Source organism: Sorex araneus, chromosome 1, assembly GCF_027595985.1.
Source record: "Sorex araneus isolate mSorAra2 chromosome 1, mSorAra2.pri, whole genome shotgun sequence".
Taxonomy (NCBI): Eukaryota; Metazoa; Chordata; class Mammalia; order Eulipotyphla; family Soricidae; genus Sorex; species Sorex araneus.
The window spans coordinates 136,524,297-136,548,324 of record NC_073302.1 but is presented as its reverse complement, the minus strand read 5'-3'; the positions used below and the strand labels follow the sequence as shown (position 1 = coordinate 136,548,324).

At 37.9% G+C, this 24,028-nt stretch overlaps 1 protein-coding gene across 2 annotated transcripts in view; it reads left to right on the top strand.

Moving 5' to 3' along the window:
• Positions 1-24,028, top strand: part of PLPP1 (phospholipid phosphatase 1) — a 73,688-nt gene that overhangs the window by 15,789 nt on the left and 33,871 nt on the right. The window contains exon 2 of one of the 2 annotated variants that reach the window (XM_004608434.2): positions 16,697-16,851. The exons of the other annotated variant lie outside the window; for it this stretch is intronic. Within the exon in view, the coding sequence (XP_004608491.1) occupies positions 16,697-16,851 (155 nt within the window). The remainder of the gene's footprint in view (positions 1-16,696; positions 16,852-24,028) is intronic. 2 annotated transcript variants of the gene reach the window in all.

Sequence of the window (24,028 nt, the reverse complement as noted above, 5' to 3'; positions counted from 1 at the left end):
CTGGTTACTGAGTAGGTGTGCAAGGAGAGAACCCCGTTTGAGATAGGAAGTGGGGGTGGAGAAGAACTATTGTGTGCTTCTTTGAACATGTTGCATTTAGGATGGCTCTGAAATGTCACTTTGAAAAGTGAAAAAGTTTCATGTCCTCACTATGATAAATGGGTTGAAGGCCTTGGAGGAATGGTCTGACTTTTGTCAGGCGTTGTGGTATTTTTGGTGATTGAAGTCATGAAAACCAATGAGATCTCAGGAAGAAATTATAGGAGAAGGAAATAAAGTTTAGAACTGAGCTCTAAGGAACATCAACACTTCAGATTATTTGGAGAAATTAAGAACAAGACTGAGATGAGTGCTCTAAATACTAGGAGAATAGTTTTTGTAAAAATGAACAACTAGCACCTCTGGGAGACAGTGATAACAAGGTTTGCTTTCTACTAGCAGGCCCAGGAAGGCAACCCTTGGAAAGTACTGGGTTTAGTTACTGAAAAGTCACTGATAACTTTTTGTCAAGACCTTTTCAAATTGAAGTGAGTTGAGAAGTGAACAGTGTAAAGAAATGGAAATTGTGGATATTGAAATTTAATTACTGGGGCTGGAGTGATAGCACAGCGGGTAGGGCATTTTCCTTGCATGTTGCCAACCCGGGTTCGAATCCCAGCATCCCATATGGTTCCTGAGCACCGCCAGGAGTAACCCCTGTGCATCGCCGGGTGTGACCCAAAAAGAAAAAAAAAGTTAATTACTTTAAAAGACTGGTCTGAAGATGGGGGAGACTATAGTAGCATAAAATGGAGATGCTTAAATATTGACCTAATGAATAAATATACTATATAGGGTTTCCTCTTTTTTTCTTTTCAAATAAGATAAGTTTATTTGGAAAATAAAAGAAAGAGGAAGATTCGTGTTTAAGAGAGAATATGGGCTTTTCCAAGATGGAGAGCCCAGAGTGACTTTTTGGGGAAGGTTAAGTATGAAGGCCCTCCTTTTTAATTAAAATTCTTTTGTTCTTGTGCCAGGGATCAAACCTAGCATCTCATTCATACAAAGAAGCATACACCAGGCTGTTGAGTCATGGGTCTTCTTGAGGAGATTCCAAACTTAGGTCATCAGGATAATCTCTGAGAATGGGAGCAGTCCTTTAGGGATATCAGCCAAAACCCTAATAGTCTAGGATAATTTGTTGTCATGATTTTCTAAAATGTCCTGGTAGAGGAAGAATGAGTTTGCCAGATAGTTAAACTCCTCTTACAGAAGAAGCCTTTTTGGTGAGAATCATAGATTATTTACTTCTGTTTCCAAAGTAATTTACCAGTTATGGTAGAGTTTGGGATTTGGGGACTAGTAGACGTTTAAAAAAAGTGCTAGGAGCCAAAGCAATGGTATTATGGGTAAGGCACTTGCCTAGCATGCTGATGACCCAGGTTTAGTTCCTGGCATCTCATATAGTCCCCTGAGCCAGCCAGGAGTGATCCCTGAGCACAGAGCTAGGAGTAAGCCTTGAGTACCACAGGGGTTTACTCCTATTTTGGCCACAAAACCAAAATAAATGAATAAAATAAGATGAATAAAAAAATTAAAGTTCTTTGAAGATATATGGATGAAAATGTAGACAGAACTTTTCATGATATTTACACTAAAGGCATCTTCAAGTATGAAATACCACTGACCAAAAGAGTGGAAACAACGATAAATAGATGCGACCATATTAAATTAAGAGGCTTCTAAACCTCAAAGGAAATGATGACCAGAATACGAAGACAGCCCACAGAATGGAAAAAATATTTACCCAACACTCATTTGATAAGGGATTAATATCAAAGATAAGTAAAAGCATTGGTAGAACTTTACAAGAAAAAAACAATCCAGTCCCATCAAAAAATGGGGAGAAGAGATGAACAGAAACTTCCTCAGAGAAGAAATATAAATGGCCAAAAGGCACATGAAAAATACTCTTCATCATTAATCATCAGGGAGATGAAAATAAGAACAACAATGAAATATCATCTCATACCACGGAGACCAGCACATATCAAAAAGAATAAGAACAACCATTGCTGGCTTGGTTGTGAGGGGAAAGGTGCTTTCATTCATTGCTAGTGGGAATGTTGACTGGTCCAGCTTTTCTGGAAAACTATTTGGACATTGATTAAAAAAAATTAGGAATTGAGCCTCCATTTGAAAGCATCAGTGTTGTAAAATTGAAAACTGAAACCTAATTATGAATACCTTTGTAATTTCACAGTGGCTAAAAATTAAGTTTATTTCTTTAATGTGCTTTCCTATGGTCACATAGTTTATTATTTATTCCTGCTGAACTTCATTTTCTTTGTGTATAATGGAGAATGTCTACTTCATAAAATTATTAGGAATAGGCTAGAATCTATCTAAATACAGCATCTGCTACTCTGTAGTTGCTCAACAAATTATTGTCTGCTTGTCTTTATGTTTCTTGCTTCTGATGATAACTGCTGTTGATTGTGTAGTTTAAGCTTTCACAGTTCTGTCCTTAGCCTTAAAATAATAATTTACGGGATTCATTTCTTTAGCGTCTGTATAAAGTAACTTGAATTGTACAGTCTTTTTTGGAAAATGGGTATGTGATTTGCCCCAGCATTTATCATACCCATTAAAAATATCATTTTGATGCCTTCTCTTGCATGCAACCAACCTGAATTCAATACCTAGCAATGTACACGGTCTCCTGAGTACCTTCAGGAGTAATTTCTGAGCACAGAACCAGGAGTAAAACCCTGAGCACTGCAATAATCCCCTGATCCCCTTCACCCTCCTGCTCCAATAAAGATTTTTTGGGGGCTAGTGAGGTAGCTCAGAAACTGAGTGCATGCTCTGCATATGGTCAGATGTACCTCTAGGAGTGATGCCTGAATACAGAGCCAGGAGTAAGCACAGCCAGGTGTGGCACAAAGACCAAAAGAAAAATATTTTTAGGGTCTGGAGAGGGTAGCTCCATGACTGAGTGTGAGCGTTGCATGCGGGAAACATGGGTTCTGTCCCCAGCACTGCATGGTCTCCTAAACACCACAGTGGGTGAGTCCCAAACATAGAACACCCCACGTCAAATTTGCAAAATGTTTTTCACTGTGTGCCAAAAAAAAAAAGCACGTGTGTTTTAAACAAAGCTTACTAATTTAGATATACCACTTTTGTGACTTCCTGCCAAAGTAAGAATTTTTATGTTTTTCTTCTGAGGCACACCTTAGTATAACCTTATTTTAGTTTTGGACCTTTGCCACTTGTCTTCATTTCAAACTACATATGATGGAATTACAAAAATACTTTAAGATTTAAGATACACAATATAGTTTTCTTGGTGTGGCATGTGAACTGTTGAAAGTCATAGAGGTTCTCAAGTCTCAATTTACTTGGTTTATTTAAAAATTTTAAGTTTTTATTCTTGAATTTTTTTCTTTTTGTTTTTGGGACACAATGCTCAGGGACTTTCACTCAGGAATTACTCTTGGCAGTGCGTGGGGGACCATATGGTATGCTGGGGATCAAGCCCAGGTTGGCTGTGTACAAGGAAAGTGCCCTACCTCTTATACTATCTCTCTGGCCCTTGAATTATTGTCTACACATATTTTGAGTACCAAAATAACTAATTTTATACCAGGATAGTGAAACCAAGTAATTCCAATTTTATTTCTGCTAAGTTCAGTTGCTAAAGCAGTTGCCTTAAAGGTTCAACATCTCCCAAACATCACCATGCACAGCCTCATTCTTTTGTTTTGTTTTGTTGGGGAGGGTATGGGTGGGGCCACATATCTGGCAGTACTCAGGGACCATATGGTGCTGGGGATTGAACCTAGGGTTTTAACATGCAAAGTGTGCACTCCAGCCCTTTGGTTTTTTTTTTCAAATCTTAAATATACCTAGACAAAAATCCTGCTGATCATAATTTCATTAAAGACTAAATAAATTCTTGAGACTGGAGAGATAGTCGGTAAGCACTTACCTTGCACGTGCCTGGCCTGGGTTTGATTCCCAAGCACGCTATAGCATTTCATGAGCACAACTAGGAGTGATCCCTGAGCATAGAGCTGGAGTAAGTCCTGAGCACAGACGAGTGTGGCCCAAAACAAAATAACTAAATACATTGTGTAGAATTTTTGTATTTAGAGGAACCTTCTCTTTGATTCACTATTCTACATTGCTTTCTAAAAATTTGTTGTCAACAAGACTTTGAAGAAAGAGAAAAACAAGTCAAATACAGGTGTTAATATTTAGTGACCTGTTACTGTGTCTTTTTATAAATTTTTTTCCCCAAGTTAAATTTACTTTTTCATTGCTGAAGCTTCTCATATCTTCTTTCTTTCCCCAAAGACATATATGTATGTATACATATATATAGTCATATATTCTATTGGAATATGTGGTATTTCATATAGCATAATGTACTTAATGTTTTTGAACATTGAGTCTTGGATATGGAATACAGTACCATCTTTAGTAATGTCTAGAGTAGTTTTTTGTTTAAGATATTCTTTCATTGAGCTGGAGAGATGGTACCAAGGGCAAGGCATTTGCCTTGCATTGACTGGTCTGGGTTTTATCCCAGTACCCTTTATAATCCCCTGAGCCCTTCCAGGAGTGATCCTAAGCCACAGAGCCAGGGGAATGCTCTGAGCACAGCTGGCGTGGCCCCATAGCAACAAAATTTCTTTAACTTCTAGATTTTCTAAAATTAATGAGTAATGCTTTGGACAACTATAAAAAAAGCCTGGAAAAATAAATTAATATTGCCAGTAATATCATGAGAACCTTTATATGATTGATCCATTCTAAAGCATCTTGGCTATATCTTTCCAATGTTTTTATTTTTTTTATTATTTATTTATTTATTTTTGCTTTTTGGGTCACACTTGGCGATGCACAGGGGTTACTCCTGGCTCTGCACTCAGGAATTACTCCTGGCGGTACTCAGGGGACCATATGGGATTTGAACCCAGGTCAGCCGCATGCAAGGCAAACGCCCTACCCGCTGTGCTATCACTCCAGCCCCTTTCCAATGTTTTTAAAAAGTGTTCATGAACTCACCTTTTAAGTCCATGCTTGTTTGTTTTTGTTTTTTGTAGAACTTTGAAAAATTATGGGTCATCCATCTTAGTCTTGCTCTGTTCTGATCTTTTTTGCCTTCTTTTCTCTCTCTCTCTCTCACTTCCAATACTTCTTTAATCATAATGTTAGACTGACTATAAAGCTAAAGATGTGTCTTAGAGGTAGAGACTTGCCTGGTATATGTGAGGGTATGTGTGGGCCCCGTGTTTTATCTCCAGTAAACTCAGAAAAATTAGGTAGTGTCTCATATGGACTTCTGTGAATGCTGAGATTCAAGAAACATGTAGATATAGTTTCAGACATAAATTTTTACAATGCAGGAATAAAGTGCTCTGACAGATTTATGTATGAATCCAGTCTGTGAGCTCCTAGAGAGCAGTGGTTGTGAAGGGTTCTAGGAAGAGGAAAAGACCAGGTAAAGGACATTTATTAAATTCTCTAAATGTGTTGGGTACCATTCTATCACTATTACTTGATAAGTAAATTGAGCTCAGGTAGGTAAGTACTCTGCTCCTGTTTACTCAAGAGCAGTTGGGGGAGCGCCAGAAATAAACATGGGTACCCCACCCTGTAACACCAGAGGCAATTCTATAGAAACTCAGTAGAAGCTTGAATGGCAAGTAGGCTTAGCTCAGGGTAGGTTATTGCAGAGCATGACAGGAGGTTTGGAACAGTCGAGGGGGTGGAGAAGAATAATAGGAGTCTTCATCCAACATTTAAGCAACATCATGTATAGGAAAACTTCCTCAATTGGTACACATTTCTAAGAACTGATATGAATTTTATGTAATGTAGGATTCAGAGGCATGTAACTAGTCGAGGTATAGGGCAGAGGTACATAATTGTTCTCTTACTCTTCCCCTCCTATTCCCACCGATATTCTTTTGGTCATTTCTCCCACTATCCTCCACCTCTGGCAACCACGGATCTGTGCCCATCTTTAATATCATATAAACAGAACATCATACGATTTCATCCATGGAGTCATGCAGTATATAGCATTTTGAATCTGTTTTCCTCACTTAGCATAATCACTTCTGATAAGGCAAGCATTGTGGTGTAAATGTTACTGTACAAGTTTGCTGTAATTTTTTGCTATCAAGATGTACTTTTATCATCTTATCACCTCCAACTTCATTTAAAAAAGGATATGCCGAACACAGTGACAATAGTCTCACAATGAGAGACGTTACTGGTGCCCGCTCGAGCAAATTGATGAGCAACGGGATGACAGTGACAGTGATTTTAAAGCTAAGAAATGATTATGATTATAGTTTAAGATATCAAAAAAGTTAAAAGAGTTATTAGCTTAATTTGATATGATAAACGTCTGAGAGAAAGCTAAATTGAAAAGAGCCACCTGACTCTCCACACACTCTGTTACGTCAGCCATTGCCTTGCCTTTTGCATGTACAAATTCAAATGGAAAATTCTCTATCAACTCTCACCTTTATCAGCCAGGGTGATAAAGGAGATGGGGAAAGTTGTTACCATGAGCAGGTGGGAGGCATGAATATTGGGCTTGGCTAGTTTGCCCTGTGTTCCTTTACAGAGAGAGAACAATAGGAGACCAGGTTCTTGCTTTTTTGCTACTGTATAAACAGGCAAACTTATTATTTTTGTGAGTGCACAGCAATCTCAAGAGTCCATAGTAAAAGAACCTATTCTTAAAATATTCTTTTTTTAAACTCTTTTAAATTTATACACAAACTTATTTTAAGTATCTGAATGAAGGAAGAAACTTTTAGGTTGAGGATATTATAGGTAATTGTTGACACGGGCTAAATATAAACTCCCCTTTTCTCCCTATTGTCCCAACTTAAAAAAAAAACCAAAAGCCAACTAGATAACTAAGTATTTTTTATAGTAAAACCATGTTAGCCACAGGGGAGGTGGCAGCTGCAAACTGGTGCCCAGCGTGCCAGCACATAGGTGTTGTTCATTGAACTCTTGCCCCTGGATCCTTCTCGTACCATTTCTGTGAATCACATCCAGATATTCAGAACTTCTTACCTCTCACCCCTCCTCCTTGGCTCCAGGCTTCTTTCCACCCTGACCTAGCAGAAACCCATTTGTTCAACTTTGGCCAAATCCTTTCTTGCCCCAAGCCAGTGCTGATTTTCATTTCTTACGGAAACATACTCAAACCATTTACCAGAAAAATTCTCATTCTGGAAAGTGTAATTTTACTTTTGCCTATTCATATTTCTCTGATTTCTCATGTCCGTACCTTAGTGGATTCAGCCTTGGTGGGTGGGTGGGAGGGGGCAATACTTGTAGGCCACTCTTAGTGGAGTGCTCAGTGAGAGGGTCTCCCAGTGGTGTTAGTGGGACCATGCAGTGCTCAGGCCTTAACCATTCAAAGGCGGAGACTCCAGTCCTTTGATCATTTTCTCTGGTTCCTATCTGTTGGTTTTTTTTAATTGACAAAAGTTAAGCTCAGTTGTTAATCTTCAGTTTGTTTCTACTCTAATTTTCCACTGCAGTTGTCTTGAATGTTATTTTTTATTCTAGTAACACCTACCATTATCACCTCCAATTTTCGGCAAATGGTACTGTTTCTCACTTCAGTTAGAAGGCTTGACTTAGATTATCTACCATGTACACCTTTGAATACTGTGGTTCCACTTATTATGAAGGGTAACTGCAAATACATCTGAATTTTCCCTTACCAGTGTCTTGGATGGTTCCTATTTACTTCCTCAAGATCCCACAGCCAAAAGGTTACTGCAGGAGCCCTGGGATAGTGCAGTCGTAGAGCTCGTAATGCGTGAGGCTGAGAGTTCAGTCCCTGCCACCATCCCACATGTCTACTGTATGGCAAAGTGTGTGATCTTTGGCACAACACAACCAAAATGCAAGCATCACAACTGAAATGTACAACCCTCAGTGAGTACCACAACCAAGTGTGCTAGCAATAATAGCCAAGTATGTAGTGAATAAAAAGCTATTTTTTATTTGTAGGAAAGATTGTACAAAGGTAACATGCTTGCCTTGCACATGCCAGGTTTGATCCCCAGCATTGTATATGGTCCCCTGAGCCAGGAGTAAGCACCCTGACCACTGCCAGGCGCGGCCCCAAAACAAAACAAAAAGTGCTGATGCTGAACCCAGCTCCTCAAGTACAGGCTCTTGTCTGTCCTGAGTGGTCAGTGCTGGTGCAGTACTAGTTTTTAAATAGTTTTAATTTCACCCTTATTATATGTATGACTTTAATTAAGTTACTTATCCTCTCTGAGTCATCTTCTGATCTTTAAAATAGGATAGTAATACCTGTTTTACAAGGTGACTCTTTGTTCGTTCATTAAATACTTGTTGAGGGCTTGCCTGCCTTGTTCTAAGAACTGAGTTGGTGGCTGGGATATAACAGAACAAAACACAAATATCCATGTCTGCCTTCTTGAAGTTTGTTTTCTAGTATTGTGAGAACTAAGTGAAAAATGAATGTCCACCAGTCACAGTGGAGCCAGGCCTATAGAAGTGACCTGTTTCTAGTGCCAAAGAGCAAAGGGAGAACAGTAGGGAGCAAGTAGAGTGAATACCAGTAAGAGGCCCCTGGGCCTTGACTGCATTGTGTAGCCATGCAGCTGAAATCGGACTCTTTGACCCTATGGTATGGAGCAAGTCTCCCTTCCACTCTTTTCATCAGAAGACAGTTAAAAGTCCTCTATTTTCAGTCTTTCTGTTCTGACTCCAAGTGCTGTAATTCTTTTATTGAGCTCATTTAGTGGCCTCTTGTCCATTTTTTGCTAGGCTTCTAAATAGCTTACGTTATTCTTGTTGTTTTGTGCCAGACTCATAGAGGTGGGCCTCACCTGGCAGTGCTTAGAGCTTACTCCTGGCTTTGTGTTCAGGGATCACTCCTGGCAGTGCTCAGGGGAACTATATGGGGTGCTGGGATTGAACAAGTGCCCTACCCGCTGTACTGTCTCTCCAGGCTCACCTCTGTTATTAGACGTATGTGAAACCAGGGTTCATAGTCTCATCGATCTAGGTTCATTTCCTACATTTGTAGCCTAAGTGACTTTGTTTTTTTAATCTTCAAAATGATGTAGTAATATTTACCTTTTAAGGTTATTAAAGGACTGGAGCGATAAGTACAGCAGATAAAGTGTTCACGGTTAAAGTGTCAGAGATCAAACGGTTGACCTGGGTTTGATCTCTGACATCCTATATGGTGCCGTACTGCCAGGAGTAACTCCTGAGCATCATCAGGTGTGGCTCCAACACCAAAATAAATAAAATTAATAAAGTTACTAACGGAGGGGCTTGAGAGATAGAGATATCAAGGATTAGAAGTTTTAAAAACTAGCACACTATCAGGATGCCTGATGATCATAAAGTTATAAAAGGTAGCTATTGTCACTACATTTAGAAAAGAGCTCTTTCATTTTCCCTGATGCAATTACTCCCTAGAAATAGAAACAGAATGTTCTTCATTCTAATTCCTGGTATTGTCACTGTCACTGTCATCCTGTTGCCCATCAATTTGCTTGAGTGGGCACCAGTAATGTCGTGAGACTTGTTGTTACTGTTTTTGGCATATCGAATATGCCACGGGTAGCTTGCCAGGCTCTGCCATGCGGGCAAGATACTCTTGGTAGCTTGTCGGGCTCTCAGAGAGGGGCAGAGGAATAGAACTTGGGTCGGCTGCGTGCAAGGCAAACACCCTACCCACTGTGCTATTGCTCCAGGCCTTATTCCTTATTAATTTGCTATGTTGATTTTCTGTTTTCATTGGAAGGTTATGGCAGTTGTCACTTACAATAAATAAGCTGATAAAATCGCTTGGCTTTTTCTTCATCTTTATAATTGATGATTTCAGATATTCATCTTTAGTTTGCATTCTCTTTTGAGTACCATATGTGAATATCTATCTTCTAGATGCGAAACCTTTGCCAAACTATCAGTAATAACAGTCAGCAAGGAATCTGCGGTTAATCTATGGAGGACAAAAGCTATTTTACCTGACAAACAAGTTTCACTTGTTGGTGGTAAAATTTTGAATGACTTGTATTTACTTTTGGGTATCTGGTGATCTTTCATAAAGAAGGGAAGAAACCCTTTCTGTTTAGGAACTATACATAACTCTTGTTATTTTGTAGATTTTTTTCATATGATTCTGGAAGGAGTTTGTAACACCTGCTGGTAAAGAAAAGAAGGAAAATATTGCATTGTTTATCATCCCCAAATATATTTTGTTCACACTGAGTTTGACTCCAAATGAAGAACATTCCATAAGTTTGGAATGAATAGAACTTTCTAAAAATGTCTCAGGTAACAAAGTAGTAGAGAGCCAAATTTTTTTTTTATTTACTTTAACCTTGGACTGCTAAAAGGAGAAAATGAAGGGGTTTGTAGAAGCAAATTTTACAAAAGTAACTCTAGACTTGTTAGACCAAAATAGACATCTAGAAAAGTGCACAAACATGGTTAAACTTACATATGCTGAATTTGGAGTGTGTGTGTGTGGGGGGGGTGGCAGTGGTGAGAATATTTGTTACATACGGGCTTTGCCTGTTAGTTTGTTTGACCTTTTAGACATATTTATAAAACATATCTCACTATTTTTCTTCCAGACTTGCTAAGATATCTTTTTTTTTTCCCTACCGTAGTTTGCCCAAGCTTGTATTTAGATCTAAGAATGGCTCAGTTCAGTCACTCCTACTATCAGAAGGAAATCAGTTGTCCATATGGGGGCTAAGCTTGGGTTCATAGAACCATGAACTGGTCCTCAGATATAGTGTCTTTTTCCTTTCTCATTTGTTGCCAAGGAGAATGAGACAGTCTAACCCCTCTGCCTGGAGGGGTTAGACTTCTCTCCTTAAAGGGAAATGGTGTGACGTGAACGAAGAGAAACACGTATTGTTAAGATCTTGGTTTCCCTGCTTACCCCTCTGTATATTATTGGTTCTCCACCCTAGTACATACCCACAAATGGTGTGCTTTTTATGTGGGTTTCTAGTACCTCTAAATTTCTGATAAAATATATATTTCTTGACCTTATAAAATAATTATTGAATGTTTATCAATTTCTAATGCATGAATTTAAGTCTCTTAGACTCTCATGTATAGTATTTTAGCTGTCCATTATGTTTCACGTCAAATTGTGTGATTTACATTTTGACTTCTTGACCTATGACTTGGTGACATAAGTTTTCAGTCATGCAGATTTTTGTGGTGCTGTCTTTCTTTCATTTTATAGCATTTTGTTAGAACGGAAGGTAGTAATGTGTAGGTAAATACCCAACGAATAGTAGATAATTACCAGGTATTTCCGCTTTTCCTTAAAGAAATTAAATTTTGCTATTGAAATTGTAACAGGCAACAGAAAATTACAATGAGCAGAATATTTTGAAATAGACTGGTGCATATACTAGCCGAGCTTATGTGCTGCTTGTGTCCACATGGCTGAGCACATTGGTGCCCGAGCACATGTGGCACCTGCATTTCCCCTCTTTAAATGTGTACTTTTCTATATAATGTTGGATGTATGTAGGGGCTCTCTCTACCTTTGGGGAAGGCTGTGTTCTCTCCCACTTTCTCTCCCTCCTCCCCTTCAAAAACCTCCAAGTAAAAATATTTTACTTTGGGTAGGGTGTCTGCCTTGCACGCGGCCGACCCTGGTTCGATTCCTCCATCCTCTCGGAGAGCTCAGCAAGCTACCAAGAGTATCCCGCCCACACAGTAGAGCCTGGCAAGCTACCTGTGGCATATTCGATATGCCCAAAACAGTAACAACGAATCTCACAATGGAGACGTTACTGGTGCCTGCTTGAGCAAATCGATAAGCAATAGGATGACAGTGATGACAGTGATACAGTGATACTTCAAAGAAAAAAAAAAGACTTTATGGAAAAGAACTGCTTCTGGAAAAGAACTTTACAGAAAGAACTGCTTTGCATGCAGGAGCCCTGATTTGATGTCTGGCATCACATGATTCCCTGAGTATCACCCAGAGTGACTCCTGCACATAACTGAGAGTAGCCCTGAGCCTTACTCAGTGTGGCTCAAACATTGTTTTTGTTTGGTTGTTTTTTTTTTTCTTTTTGGGTCACACCAGGCGATGCACAGGGGTTACTCCTGGCTCTACAGTTAGGAATCAGTGTCTTGGCGGTGATCAGGGGACGATATGGGATGCTGGATAATCAAACGTGGGTCGGCTGCGTGCAAGGCAAATGCCCTACCCGTTATGCCCCTCAAACATTTTTTTAAAAAAGATTTTAGATTTTTAATGTAGGGAAGTAGTTGAATAGTGGAAAACAAAGAACAATGATGGGGAAAATGGTAAAACTAGGAGGAGGAGGAGGAAAGGGATGAATTAAGGGAAGATACAGGAATACCACCACATTCAGTTAATTCTAGCTTTTGAGTTCTTATTTTTTGATTACCTTGTGTGCTTTAGGATATTAGTTATTTTTATGTTTCTTATACCTTTATGATGGAAGTGTCCATATATTATTTTTCTTGACGTGTGTGTGCATGCATAGGCTTGTGCATACAAATGTACATGTGCAGATTGTAGAACTGCATGGTAAAAATGTATGTTTTTGAGTAGGTTGATATTTTCATTAGACTCTTGAGGAGATCATCCATGAATCCTAAGAACTGATACTTTAGGGATTTCACCATGTGGGATAACTTGGGAACATTGCCCTAGTGCTCCACTCGTTTCTTCCGTTTAAAATAAATAACCACCATATGTTGCAGAATGAGTCATCCCTGACTTCTCGAGCAGTGTTCTTCAACACTTCTACATATGTGGGCTCCTCCTGCTCTGCACAGTCATCCGTGGATTGGTAGTTAGAACCAGGGTGGTAGACCAGAGGTTAGAGAGCAGCTCTAGAACATGTAATCCTTTCTTTCTCAGTTTTCATCAGTTTCTTTTTATGATTTCACTGAGGATATGCCCCTTAACATATTGCTTTATCTCTCTTAGTTTTGATTTTAGACTATTTCTCAGAACTGTGTCCTTTTCTTCTGGTCTAAGTTATGATCCCTAATAACTTGGATCTCTCTACTTCTGGTTCTTTTTTTTTTTTTTCGGTTTTGTGTTTTTTTGGGGGAGCCACACCCGATGGGGCTCAGGGCTTACTGCTTGCTCTGTGCTGAGGGATTGCTCATGGTGGGGCTCAGTGGACCACATGAGGTACCAGGGATTGAACCCAGGTTGAATGCATGTAAGGCAAGCATCCTATCTGCTGCACTATTGCTCTAGCCCCATACTTCTGATCCTTACCCTGAGTATTCTTCTCTTGGCCTCATAGTATATTTTTTATTCGGGTACATTTTATGCCTGTAAAAAAGAATAATATAGTCCTTGCTCTCAAGTTACTGCCAAGTCATGTGGAAGATAAAATACAGTGTAGTAGATATATGTACAAAGTACCATGGGATGGTTAAGCAGGGAATGTGCCTGACTAGGCCTTTAAGGGTAACAAGAGGTCAAGAATCCTCGTTGGAAGGCTGATAAGGTACCAAGGGTTTTTAAAACACTATGTTCTGGCAGGCATCAACAACAAATAGTTCAGTGTGATTGGAATTTTACAGACTGCATGGGGAAAGATGAGGCTGAGCATTTAAGAGGATGCAGTATCAGGTGCTGGAGAGATAATACAGGCAGGGGTAAGGCCCTTGCTTTGTATGTGTTTGAGCCCAGTTCAGTCCCCAGCACCACATATGGTCCCCCAAGCCCTGCCAAAAGTCACCTCTGAGCACTGCCAGCAATGATACCTAATCACTGTCAGATGTGGCCCAAATCCCCTAAACCACTCCCTTCGAAAGAAGATGCAATACCACCCAAAGGCAGTATTCTCAGCACAAAGCTACCCCACCCCTGCCCCATCAGTCAGCTTTTCTAGCAGTGGAACCTTACTTAACTCTGAACCCTAAAGTGTCATTTTCACATCTGCCTCATAACCAGACTGCCAGGTATTTCTATAACCAAAGAAGACTTTCCAGTGCATCCTGTACTATTTTGGTTGGTATCATATTTCTTATAATTTAATTACTGGATTATTTTTAAGCTGTATTAAAATATTTCCTTTTTACTTCTTAAAGTATTTACATCATTATCATTAAATTAATTTCTCCCTCCCCAATTTACCCTGCTGCTGACCCTAAGCAAAAGAGGGAAGTGATATTTTATTTCTAAATTAAAAGGACAAGTCCTTTCTTAGATCAGTATTTTATTTATTTAAAAAGTCCCAGTGTACAGGTCATTGGGAAATAAAACAAATCAATAACTCTTTTTTTTTTCTGTATTTATAGCTCAAGGTTCTGATTATCTCCTTAGAAATCTTAGAACAGTATTTTAAATGTATAATTCTTTTTTAATACCACCCCAATATAACTCTCTAATCCTCTCAGAGTCACAAAATTGCAAAACCTCTCAGAGTCACAAAATTCACAACAAAGATTTTGTTCAATTTTGTTTTAATTGTAAATATATTTAATTGTGAATAACTTTTAATATAGAATTGGTCCCTGCTGATTTAACCAGATCAACTGGCTTCCATGAGAGGCTGACTCCAGAAACAGCCAATGTGCAAATGCTGATTCCACCACTTACTAGTTTCAGCAAGGTTTTCTATTTCTCTTGGCCTTATAATCACTTTTTGTGGAAAGTGGGGGAATTATAGTTCATGTTTTCCAGGGGAGGTAAGGATTGCATAAATTTGTGTAGCCGATTGCCTGGCACGTGTGAGCATGTAGTAATTGTTGGCTGTGAATGTTGTACCTGGAAAACTCCTTGCTTACTCCCTCGATGCTGTTGACGTGACCTCATGCTGATCTTGCATTCCCTCTACCACTAAATGCTCTCCTTGAACCCTCCCATCCTGCCTGCCATTTCCGTGCCATTTCACACTCAGCTCAGTTACTTTTTCCTTAATGGTTCTTTCTATTTCAATTCACATTGACCTCTGAATTAGGATCTCTTATTGCCATTTTAGAAATGCCTGTTTTCTTTTATGTTATTTTAAAAAATTGTATAAAACTTTGTTGTACATCTACAAAAGTATGCAATACATTTGTAAAATGTTATATAAAATTCCTTAGTTTTGAGAAATGCTTAGATTGTGGAATTACTGTCATAGTCAAGATACAGAACAATTTCATCAGCCTCCCCCCCAATCTCTCATGGTATTACTTTAAAGAATTATTTTCTGAGTATATATTCTGTTTCTATGTACGCAATTCAAATTCAGGTTCTTGAACCCAGTGTCATTGTTACATTAATTTGTCTCCCCTATATATAGCTTGAACAATAATGAGCATATAGACAGTAGATGCTTGAACATTTGACTTAGGCAAAGCCTTAAAGTCATAGTAAATTTGAACAGATTAAGAAATAAATAATTTGTAATTTATACTGTCTTTTAAAAAAATTTATACTGTTTTTTATTTTGCCTCTGAAAGTAATTTTATTTAGATGAAAAAATATCAACAGAAAGTGTTTAAATCAGTTTGGAACTCTGCCAGGTCTAATAATAATAATGTTTAGTTTGTTTCAGAAAACAAAGGAATTGTTTCTGTTATTAGTAGAGTTTACTTAGTATAAGAAATATACTTATTTTTCTGTTTTTTTCTAGCCTTGTGAAAAATTTTAATGTGAAGCAAAATTTTGTTTCTTTCATTAACTGAATTTATTATGATGTTACTAGTTATTATATGTGTTTATTGAGTTTTCATTTTCCCCATAAGCGTACTATTAAAATACTAAACAATCGAAAATCAGTTAGTTACAAAATACCAGACCAGAGAGACAGCTTAAAGGACTGGAGCACAAGCTTTGTATGTGCTCTAGTGGATGAATCCTCAGTTCCAAATGATCCCCCAAGTGAAACTCAACTTGAAACTGGCAGTGATCTCTGAGCTTGGAACTGGGACTAGACCCTGCAGGCCACTGGGTGTGGCTAAAAACAAACAATACACAAACTATAGGAAACCTTTCTGTTTTTCCCAGCTTCATTTCCCCATCAGCCAATTTTTCTCTCTAAAATCAGAGGTCAATGTAAACAAGAGAATCCGGGTTGGTGTTACAGTACAGCGGATAGCTATTTGCCTAGCACTTGGCCAACCTGGATCTATCCCCAGCTCCCGTATCGTTCCCCAAGCCCTACCAGGAGTAATTCCTGAGTACCTACAGCTGGGAGTAGGCCCTAAGCAATGCTGGGTGTGGCCCCAAACAAACAAAAAAAAACAAACAGAATAATGAAAACAAGAAAGTTAAACTTGGTTCACTGTGATGCTAAGGGCCTGAGAGATAGATAGTACAGCAGATGGGTGCTTGCCTTGCATGTGGCTGACCTGGGTTAGATCCCCAGCTCCCCATCTGGTCTCCCAAGCCCCACGGGGAGTGATCCCAGAGCCAGGAGTAAGCCCTGTGCACCGCCGGGTGTGGCCCCATAATAAAAACAAACAAAAAAATTAATGTGGTGCTTATACGAATAAGTGGATTATCTGCATGATTTCCTCAATCTTCACCCTTGGCTGTTATGGAATATTGATCAAAAAAGTGAAAATATGATTACGATTTGCATCCCGTTCAATAGACTTTACTTCCCAATGAAGTGAATTGAATTTAATCATCTGTGTCTTTTTTTCCCTTCCCCAACAGCTTCCATGCCTATGGCTTGTGTAAATTTTGGCCAAATATATCCATTTAAGAGAGGCTTTTTCTGTAATGACAGCAGCATCCAGTATCGATACCATGACAGTACGGTCACCACTACTATGCTCAGCCTAGTGGGGCTTTCCCTTCCCATGTCCTCTGTAAGTAAATTAATAAGTAGGTTGTGATGGGTTTGTTGTGCTGGAAATTGGATGAACTGATAGAACTGGGAAATGGGGGGGGGGGGGTCAATGCACAGTAATTAAAAATAAAATAAAGCAAGAACCACTGTTGATACTGTTGAATGACTGAGAAATATACCCATGGTTTAAATCCCAGGACACCTTTTCTTCAAGTTAAAGGGGACTATTACTCAAAGCAATGTGATATAATCCTAAAGAATTGTAGAATGGCTATTTTAGAATGAAAGAATTCAAATCTTTTGAACCAGTTCCTTTCAGTACACTGGTGAAAATACTTACACCCACATACTAGCTCAAAGTTCTTTTTGGCAGAGCGGAAGCTAAGTTTGTTCTATCATGTTTATTATCAAGTAGAAATTGAGGTCATAAAGAGAGATAAGCTTATCTTGTTAAGTGACTTAGCAGAAAGAATATAAATATATTTGCAAAATAAAATCAATACAGAAGAAAATGGTATCACTATTTTAAAGATTGTACTGTCCTCTAGGTTGCAGAATTATATTGGATTTTGTGTTTTCAGTTTCATGAAACTTTTCTTTCTTGGTTAAGATTCACAGATTATAAGATTGGCACTTAAGATTGTGTGATTACTTCCTTTATTCATGGCTCTAATTTTTGAACCTCGTCCTATTTCTTTTTATGTGACTTAGAAATAGAAGGAAGGAACAGAATAAAGATTACCTTCTTGACTGAACTGGAAGTGTAGCAGGTCATGCCTTATTTTTCCTTTGATGATTTATTTTTTGTCAGTTGTCTTTCCTATATACATAAAAAAATAGTCTTATTGTCTTAAGCAAGCTAATTAGCCTTGTTCCTTAATAGGACAGGCTTACTTTTCTTTCCCTGTTTTGTTCACAAATTGTCTAAGAATAATAACCTACTTTTAAAATATCCTGGCTCATGTTCTAATTCATTTTGTCATTGGCTAACATATTTTTTGATGATCATTAGTAAAAGGTAAAGGGGATTGGATTTTGTTTCATTTCAAGATATATCAAATATATTTATATATTGCCAGCACATTTTAATTTGCTTCACTTACAAGATAAAAAGGGAGAGAAAACTGGGACTCTGTTTAAGGCGACGGCTACTTCCTTAAAGAGTAGTTTCTATTGTAACTGATAATTTCTATATTTGCCATCAAGCATATTGGCCAGTGTGCTGGAAAGCAATAGATACTTTCACTTAAATGACGGTAGATAACGCTGTAATTGTCTTAACTGTTATTTTGAATAGCTGTTGCAAGATAAGGTGTTTTTTTTTTAAATCCCTCTGAAGAGATAATTGTTTGAGGATCAGAATGGTACTTTTAGTTGTTTGATGTGGTATATTTTATCTTTTAAAACCTTTTATACTGGGACTGGAGAGATAGTACAGTGGGTAGGGCACTTGCCTTGCATGCAGCTGACCTGAGTTCGATCCTCGGCATCCCATCCGGTCCTCTGAGCTCCACCAGAAGTGATCCCTGAGCACAGAACCAGATGTAAGCCCTGAGCACTGCTTGGTGTGGCCAAAAGTGAAACAAAAAGGTTTAATACTACAAAGAATATGTATTTATTTACAAATATGTGTCTATTATTGGGAAACATGAAATCACCTTCGTTCTGCTTGTGTAGATTATAACTCAATACTTTCATGTTATTTCCTTGAGTTGAACAGGTTTTCAAATCATTGTATGTGCACTGTAAATTTAGTTTTGCCTTCTTTTAAGTGACTAATTTTTCTATTGAATCTAGGTCTTATGCTTGCATGGAATGTGTCTTAGCTGTTGCTCCACATCCTTAGCCATATGTCTTGTTGTTTTATATTTTCTTTTATAACATGTATATCCTTTTCTAATCTTTTATTTATTTGTTTTGGTTTTGGGGCCACACTTAGTGATGCTCAGGAGTTAAGGTCCTGGCTCAGCACTGAGCATTTACTCCTGGCAAGTGTATAATGGATGCCAGTCATCCGTGTGCAAGCCGAACGCCTTACTTACTGTACTATCACTCTGGCTCCTATAACCAATATTTTTTTTCCTGTTATAGTTATAGCTTTATTCCTCAAATTTAAGAATTGTTTTGAATTTTTAAAAAATAATTTAACACCATGGTTATACTGTTGTTACAGGCTTTCAATGTTCCACATCAATCTTACCACCAGAGTGACCATCCCTCCACCATTGTCTCCATTTTCCCAACCATCCCTTCAAGCCTACCCTTTATTAGGCACACAGTAATTTACTTTATTTTGCTTGTTATATCTAAATAGCTGAAGCAATTATCAAAAAATACTTCAGCAAAGGAAAACTTGTTATAACCAGTATTTCTGAGTAGTTATAAATAATTAAGAAGTTTAGATTAAGAATAATAGGGAATTTTTAGGTAATAAAGAAATACGAATTAAATCTTTGAGTTTTGGGCTTCATTTATTATGGACTTGCTGTTGGAGAAGTGTCACCTAGTAGTATAGTTTAATATAAATTTATATTAAAAGTAGTAGTATCAGGTCAGTCTCTAGGCTTTAAGTGTGCTTGTGGTATATTTTGAAGGAATTTTTTTTTTTTGCAAATTCTTAGGACAGTTGTTTTTAATAGTTGATATGTAGAAAAGAACTCATCTTCTATAAGATGAATTATAATTTTCACAAAATGTTGATTTTTTTTAATGATTTGCTATAATCAGATGTTGTCTTTGTTTAGAAGTCATTCATACTACCTTTGGAAGTGATAATGCAAGGGTTTGGCATATTATACATTTTTTTTATATATTTTTGAAGTAGAATAAGTTTTTTTTAAAGAAATTTATTTAATTTGAGGGAAGAGAGAGGTGTACTTAAGAGAATATAATCTTCTCCAGAGTGAAAAAAAGCCTAAATTTTTTTTATACATCCATTTTATAGGGCTTGTGAGAATATTCTTATCAATGGTTCACTCCCAGGTTTCAGCATCAAAAACAAACAGACAAAAAAAAGAATATTCTTATCGATAAAAGTAAAAGAGGTGTCTTAAGAGAATATGGTCTTCTCTAGAGTGAAAAAAAGCCTAAATATTTTTTATACTTCCACTTTATAGGGCTTCTGAGAATATTCTTACAGATAAAAATTATTCTGTAACTTAAAGAGAAAAACTACATAAGTATTGAATATATATTATCAGTACGGAAAGCTGAAGTTCTAATAATTTCACATTAGTCAGGCTTGTTGAATTCCACTGTGTTTTCCTAAATGTATGCATTTCAAAAGAAACTTTAGGGGCTGGAGTGATAGCACAGCAGGTAGGGCGTTTGCTTTGCATGCTGCCGACCTGGGTTCAAATCCCAGCATCCCGTAGGGTCCCCCGAACGCCGCCAGGAGTAATTCCTGAGTGCAGAGCCAGGAGTGATCCCTGTGCATCGCCGGGTGTGACCCAAAAAGCAAAAAAAAAAAAAAAAGAAAAGAAACTTTATTGGAAAATATCTTCTCTTAAAAAATAGTTTCAAGGACCAGATAGTCCTGGAGTTGAGGCACTTCCACTGCCTGAGACTGACTCCTTGGAATTGAAATTAAAGTGTTCATTTTGTGGGGACAGAGTGATAATACAATGGTGAGGCGCTTGTTTTGCATGTAGCTGAACCTGGCTCTACCCACAGAACCCCTGTGGTCAGTCCCACAAGTTGTGATCTCTGAACACAGAACCAGGAGTAAGGCCTTTTGTGACTCAAAACAAAACAAACAAATCATTCTGCTACTGCCAGAAATCGTCTCGTTAGCATCTAAAATTCCAGTCAGACTTAACAACGCCCCCCCACATTTCTTTAAGAAGTGATTTTTGTTAAGCCCTGACGTGATAGCATGACCAAATATGAATATATATTTTGATGGGTATAATGAGATGACTCTGCAGTTTTTGAGAAATATATTAAAATGTCAAATTTATCTCTTTTCCATTACCTCGTAAGGTTCTATAAATATGCCTGGATATTTTTTTTTGTTTTGTAAAACCTTTAATTTCAGTATATAAATATTAACGCATTTATATCTATTTTTCAGTTGTCCATCAGAGTTTGAAGACAGATGTTTCAGTTTAAGCTATTTGGTAATACTATCTGTGGACAGCAATGGGGACTCATGGTCCCCCAGCGTTGTTCAGTGCAGAACTGGAGGCTTGGTGCCCTGGAGGACCCCCTGAGCATCACCAGGGTGACCCATGTGTCTCCTTGGCACCACAGAGCCTGACTAGCACTGCATCCTCAGGCCCATTGGCTGTTGGTCCAAAATCTCTGGTTCTCTTGAGCCCTGGTTGGGAGCCATTCTCCCATTTGTGTTAATATGTATGTTTTTTTTATTTGGTATGAATTCTATTTTAGGGACAAAGGAGATAGCTACAACGGTTAGAGTACATGTTTTTACATGATAGCCCCAGGTTGACCCCTGGCATTACATGTGGTATCCTGAGCTTTGCTGGCATTGACTCTTGAGCACTGTTGGATGGGACTCCCCTTCCTCACCCCAAATTTTTTTTTCAAAACAAAACAAAAATGCTGCTCTGAAAACGCTACCTGGGTGTATTATGTATTTTACTTTTCATAGTTCTTAGGAATTGGTTGAACCAATGATGTTTCTTTGAAATTTTTTTGTAATTAAAAAGGCTTGCACCTTAGATTTGACAGTGAGTTTTAAAGATAATGATGCTAACAACATGGTCCAGTAAAGAAACTATTTGTAAGTTGGGCTTCATTTTAAAGATTGGAGGAAATTCACACTGGATGGTGCTCAGGGAACCATATTCAGTGCCAGAGATCAAACCTGGGTTGGTTGCTTGCAAGGCTGTACTATCTCTTCAGCCCTTTCATTAAATTTTTTTCTCTGTGAATGAGCAAAGAAAGAGAATGAAACAATGAGCCACAGACTGGAAGCAAATAATTACAAGCATTGATAAAGGAGGTGTATCCAAAATATACAAAGATTTCTAAAACTCTACAATAGTAAAGCAGATACAATTGAAAATGGAAGAGAGTTGAACAGACATCACAAAAGATCTATACTTCTTTCTTTTTTTATCATCACAAAAGATCTAAAGATTAAAAAATAGGTATATGAAAAATACAGTCACTGTCATCCCGTTGCTCATTGATTTGTTCGAGCGGACACCAGTAACGTCTCTCATTGAGAGACTTATTGTTACTGTTTTTGGCATCTCCAATATGCACGGGTAGCTTGCCAGGCTCTGCCGTGTGGGCTCCATACTCTCAGTAGCTTGCTGGGCTCTCCGAGAGGGGTGGAGGAATTGAACATGGGTCAACCATGTGAAAGGCGAAAGTCCAACCGCTTTGCTATCGCTCCATCCCATATGAAAAATGCTAAGTATCTTAATTAGTAAATTGAGATTAAATAATATTGATATGCTACAACACACCTATTAGAATGACTCAAATCTAAAACGTTGACAATACTGAGTGCTGGTAAGAGTGTGGATTAATGGGAATTCTCATTGGATTGCTTATGGAAATGTAAAATTGATATAGCAGCTTTGGAAAATGCTTTGGCGGTTTCTTTCAAGATTAAATGTCATTGTAATGTGATTTGGCAGTCATGTCCATAAGACTATACCCAAAGAAACTGGAGAATGATATTCACACATTACCTGAACATGAATGTTTACAGATTTATTCATAATTGCCCAACCTTGGAAGCGTTTAAGATGCCTTCCCAAAGGGAGCTAAATTGGTGTACATCTATAAAATGAAATGTTATTTAGTGCTAAAAAGTATGAACAATCAAGTCATGGATATACAATGAAGAATCTTATTTGCATTATGCTAAGTGCCAGAAAATAATCTGAAGTGGCTAATACTTTATGATTTCAACCATATGACATTCTGGCACGGTGCCAGGGGCTCTTTGTAGTGCCACCATGGGTCTCTGACACGGAGAGCATCGGCACTCGCCCTTTGCTCTGTCTCCTCAGCCCAGAGTTGGGATTTTAACTTTATCTTTTAACCTCACCTTTATCTTTTAACTTTAACAGGATGTGCCTGGTATTACTAGGGCTGTTATGTGATTGGTTTGATCCCTGATAAGTTTTATGTCCCTATGGAATTATTTTCTTAAATGAAAAGACAAAAGGTAGTAAAGGTGCCTACCTTCACTCAAGTGTTCACATTCTTTTTTGACCATCTCATTTTTTTTCCAAGTGGAGAAAGTAGTCTTATTTAGATGGGATGGGATAAGTCCGGTGAGTTTCTTTGTGGTTGGATTTTCTTTTATTAGCTAGAAGTTATGAGTGTGAGTTTATGAGATGATCATTAAATTAGGGAAGAGTCATAAGAAAGAATATAATAGCAATAATAGAGTGCAGTAGAGCTTCCTTGTCTAGGTTGACTACATCTAATTTTTCTGGATTTTTAATCTAGATTTCCTTAAGAGTTGAAGTTTGAATTTGAATCTCTTTCTTAGTTCCATTCCTGAAATTTCCATTCCTTGGAGTCACCCCGTCTAAGAGTAGCTTATTCAAAACATTTAAAATATGTATTAAATTAATTTTATTTAAAAACATTTAAGCACTGTGATTTACCATACGACTATTGATATAACTTTATGTACACAACATTTTAATCCCTAAAAATAATTTTAGGCTCAGATAGCATTTATGAAAGTAGTTTAGAGTTCCGTTGATAAGTTAATACATTTATGGTAAATTTATCAGTAATGTTAACTGAAAGAAAACCTTGCTCATATTTCACCAGTTTTTAATTTTAATTGCCATACCTGGCAGTGCTTGGGGGACCTGGGATTACTAGGCCTGAGCATTTGTAAATTGTTCGAGGGTGAATAGTTCTGCGCTAGAGTGTGGGGGGTAGTGGGGAAGGGTATTTCCCACAGTGTAGGCTTCCAGTCGAGGGTTTTGCACATGCGGAGTTTGTAATCTGTCATTTGATCTACATTGTGGCACTGGATTTTTACATCTCCTCTTATGTCCTGTTCTACCAACTAAGCTGGTAAGTCAGACAACGTGTGCTTTTCCTGTTTATCTTATTTTTTCAGAATTATCACATGTAAAGATTCATGTAGTTACTAAGGGTCAGGAATCAGCCCAGAGGAACTTTTTCGTCATTTCTATAGTCATTACTCTTTTCCAAACCCTAATCTTGACAATCACTATTCTCCATTACAA